The 4561-nt window shown below is 41.9% G+C and overlaps 1 protein-coding gene across 1 annotated transcript; it reads right to left on the bottom strand.

Annotated features, from left to right (window-relative positions):
• Positions 1-1937: 1937 nt before the first annotated feature.
• On the bottom strand, positions 1938-4067 carry LOC134440680 (uncharacterized). The gene is made up of 4 exons (XM_063190807.1): positions 4059-4067; positions 3705-3965; positions 2775-3485; positions 1938-2663 (listed from the first exon to the last, which is right to left on the bottom strand). The coding sequence occupies exons 1-4, from the start codon at positions 4065-4067 to the stop codon at positions 2121-2123; spliced, it is 1524 nt and encodes a 507-aa protein (XP_063046877.1). The 3' UTR covers positions 1938-2120.
• Positions 4068-4561: the final 494 nt, after the last annotated feature.

The raw sequence follows: 4561 nt of genomic DNA, 5'->3' as shown, positions 1-4561 counted from the left end.
TATGAGCCCGAGCTAAACCCCGGCACGCACTGGCTGGCCACCAGGGATGCGTTTCTCATGAACACATGAGGGGATTCCTGAGGAAACACATTCCTTAAGCCTCAGAATTGTCTCAACGTTAGCTAAAAGGACTTTCAAATCAACCATGATTTAGTTTTTCCCCCATTCAACTGTTTTTCGATGACATGCTAAGGCTTAGACTACTATAGGTCTTTGGCTACTTCTTTGTTTCCTTATTTTAACCTGAGCTAAAAAACAAACCTTCTATTCTACGTGTATAGCATAGTTCAATCTTGATTTCTAAAGCTGAACGATACAGGGATCTAAATTAACAGTAGCCAACCCGCCAAACGCTGGTGAAATTTCAGTTTGGCTGGTAGAAAAGACCAACGTACTAGCCATATTGACCCATTGGCCAGTGCATATTTGGCTTGTGAGATTAACATCTGTCAGCCGATTTGGCTGGTGATAAAAAAAAGTGACATATAATTTCAAAATAGGCCTGCATCAACAAACCCTATACGGCCATTATTATCTATTTCAGGAGTCCTAATTAGGCCTCCAACTAGAGGATTTGGTTTCGCTGGGTCATGCGCATCTATTCACAGGTTTCAGGTGTGTCTTTCGATGTTGTGAACCGATTCCTCCTTACAGTTATGAGCAAATGATGCTCTTAAAAAAAAAGATGTTTGCCATTATACTAAATCACAGGTGACCTTCAAAAGACATGTTGCCTGACTGCAAATGGTAATGACACGGGTTCTTTCATTCCCGTTGCCTCCTTTTGAAGACAGGAATAAAAGGAATGAAATGGTAGTAGGACCCCATCTGGCTTGTTTGGCTGGTAATCCACACTCTTCAGGAGGGCGCATCTGGGTACAAAGCATTTTCCACCTTTTTTGCTCTGATTCCTCCACCTCCTAGGAAAAAATATTATGCTGGATATTTTCCCCATGTAGGCTGTGATTTTTATTTATTTATTTGTCTTTTAGCTAGTTTGCCTTTGTACCATACATGACCGAGGTCCTGATGTCAAGGGTGTGCCATGGCAATTAGCCGATGAGACGCAGGTTTGCCTCCTTTGTGTTTCTCTATACATCCACACCACAATGAAGAACATAATGACAAAATGAAATGCATATCTGCTATGCATCGTAGTTTTACTAGCACTCTGCCTTTGATTTGTTCTGTTTCAATGTGCAATGATACTTGTGGTATTCATGTACCTCTTTTCACTCCAATTGTATATTGCTGCATGCACTTCTTTTACTGTGTAAGTGTATATTTTATTGTAGGCCTATTTACAGTAAAGTGCATCATTACAGCTAATGTTTGTTTGGTTGTTGTCTGTGTTATTTAAGGGATAATTTTATACCTGTTGGTTATTATAGAATACATCCCAACAATGTGATTCTGGAGTTGTTTTGAATGCAAGTTGTTCCATAGGAATGTGTGTGTGTGTGGGTGTGTGTTTGTTTGTGTCTGTGCACGTGTGTGTGTGTGTGTGTGTGTGTGTGTGTGTGTGTGTGTGTGTGTGTGTGTGTGTGTGTGTGTGTGTGTGTGTGTGTGTGTGTGTGTGTGTGTGTGTGTGTGTGTGTGTGTGTGTGTGTGTGTGTGTGGCTGAAGATAGTCTAAGGGCAAAGGTCAAGCCCTTGAGTAAAACATGTTTTAGTTGGTGTGATGTAATCACATGATGCTGTGGTCAGTAGAAATAAACATTTTGGGGATGTTACGTTTGCATCAGGTTATTAAATAATTTCATTAAAAACACATTACTTAATTTTGAACAATAAGGAACAACGTGGATACAGTGTAAAAGTTTTTGTAAAACATATTTATTCTTTTACATAATATTTGTAATGCATTATTGAAAATATATCTCATATAAAAGGACACTTAACAATGATATGCAAAGTGCATCAGTAATTTATTTAAAACATAATTAAGTATATCAATAGTGGCGTATAATTTCCTGATCATTTTAATTGAATGTTATCTTTAAAAATAGGGCCCATATAAAGCTTATAAACATGTTGCAATGTCATGATAGGTAGCCTGAAATTCATAATGATTTTGTATTTAAAAAAACAACAACAAAAAACATCTCATGATTCATGAATTCATCGCCTGGCCCTCTTTCCCTTTGGCTGTCCGGGCATGGGCTCCCTCTTTCTCTTTGGCTGTACAGGCATGGGCTCCTGGCTAACGTCCACGTCAATGAGAGGCGCATGAGGCTTCAGGCTGGGACTGCAGTAGGCCTCGGATACCCAGACTCTGCCGTCTGCACCTTCAGTCTCCACGAAAGACGGGCAGTGGAAGGTGTCCCACATGCGCTGTTTGATCACTCTGCCCATCTGAAGACCGTAAGGACGAGGGTTGCCGGACTTTGTCGTCAACTTTGGATCTACCACAGAGTGGTAAATTCTCTTGAAGTCTTCCACATTGCAACCATGGATCCTCAAAGGTTCATCCTGGGGCTTTGACACTCTGCTGCTGCAGCTGGGCTCTGGAGTCAGGATGGGTGTTGTTGGTGCTGATGCTGGTGTTGGCTGGCGAAGGTCAGGGAGCACAGCAGCGTTTTTAATGTATCGCTCATCCAGAGGCTCTTGCATCTGCCGGAGGCTGCTTTGGAGAGCAGTTACTCTCCTCTTCCTCTCAGCTGCCTACGTACACAATAGAGCTACTATAAAATCTCTAATAAAGTCATAGCATTAACTCACTTCATAATCATTATAGATAATACTCATTGCAGGCATATGAAAGCATTATTGTACCTCAGCTTTGTAAGAGGAATCATGCAGATGAGGAAAGAACATGTCATCTTTCTCCCTAGGAGATGCTGACCACTGGAATGGGGTGTCTATGTCGTCAGGGCTGAATTTCTTTCCATCATTCAGGTGCTCTTTTCCCCTGATGAACCCTTGGCAAGGTGTCTGGGGTAATCCCAAAATCTCATTGAGGTTATAGGGCAGCCCTGCAAAGGTTGACTTCTGGCAGAAGAGAGCAGGCTGGGGGACATACAATATCTTGAAGTCCTGCTTCTGCACTTTGCTAGGTACGATATGGCGAGGGTTGGCCTGTTTGGTCCTTCGTCCTTTGCCTTCACTGGCTACATAACCACCGGTGGGACCCTGCTGTGTATTGTTGAGCCCTGAAGCAGAGATGTTGTGGTTTCCAGTCTTTAGGATATGCACCTTGATGTTCTGGGCTTGCACTTTACCGGGCACAATGTGTCGGGGGTTGGTCTGCTTCTTTCTGCGACCTTTGCTCTCACAGCTGTTCCCATGGCCACTGATTGAATTGACTTTACAATGGGTGTGGTCCTGGTACAGCCTTTGGTGCCCACTCCCAGTCCCCTGGGAGGTGGATGCAGTCTGCTGCACTGAGTTCTGCAGGTTCACATGTTCTCCAAGACCAAGCAAGATGTTGGCGATCTCAAGTGTCTCGGTCGACTTGGACAAGGTGTATACTCCAGTCTTTGCTGCCTAAAATGAAACTGGGACTTTAGGCTATGAAGCACATATGATGCATTCAGCTTATTTCATAACATTGAAATGTATCTATCTACTTACCTGTACAACAGTATCAGCTTGCTCCCGTGTTAAATTGACTGGCTGTGTTGGCTGGCTTCCTGTAGCAGGACCCTGAAACCCCCCTTGAGTGTTGAGGGGGAGAGGGTCTGAGATGGATAGAAAGTGACCCACATGTGCATCCTGGTAGACTTCCTGGGGTCTAGGGAATTTTATGCGGAGGATCAACCTACCACCACTGTGGTCAACAGTGCAGACAGGTAGATAGAAGGGAGCCTGAGAAGAATTGTTCCCAGTTGGACCATTGGTCCTGGCACGGGTACACTTCTTCTTAGCCAGGCTCACACCCTCCACATAGTAATCTTGAAGGCGCTTGGCTGGGACAATGTTCTTTCGAAGGCTGTAGCGACCATTCAGAGAATGGCTTACACTACCCTGTTTGAGAAATTGACATTAGGAAATCCTTAAAAAAAATACAAAACCTCTCAAATTACATAAACAATGTGAGAGTAATGTATTGTGCCTTACCCGTCCCATATTTGCCAAAGACTTGGAGCAGTAAATGTCAAAAATAGTCTTTTTTGTGAGGAGAAACAAGAGCTGTGGCTGTTCAGTTCCATCAAAAGATGAAATTCTCTTTGTTTGGATAGGGATTTCCATGGTAAACTTAGAATTTAGAATTTAGAGTGTGTGCAATATCACTACATTTTTGGAAAGCCAAGTCATTGGATTGTTCAAAAAATAACAATAACAATTTTAGTTGCTACCGGAGATAGTAAGATTCTAATTTCACTCTATCCTTCCTGTATTCTCTCTTTCTACTGTAGGCTACCTTGGTGGATGGAAATAAAATTGTATGAAGAGATAAAATATCATACAGAGGAGGAAAGCTAAAATAAAAAAGCAAAAATTGAATTATTATTATTTTTTTAATTAAATATGTGACTTTTTGTCTCAAATGTGACCTTGGGTGTTCTGAAAGATGCCATGTAACGAATAAATTGTATTATTATTATTATTATTATTATTAT

This window comes from Engraulis encrasicolus, chromosome 23, assembly GCF_034702125.1.
Source record: "Engraulis encrasicolus isolate BLACKSEA-1 chromosome 23, IST_EnEncr_1.0, whole genome shotgun sequence".
Lineage (NCBI taxonomy): Eukaryota > Metazoa > Chordata > Actinopteri > Clupeiformes > Engraulidae > Engraulis > Engraulis encrasicolus.
Note: the sequence above shows the minus strand (reverse complement) of the source record. Positions and strands in the feature narration are given on the sequence as shown.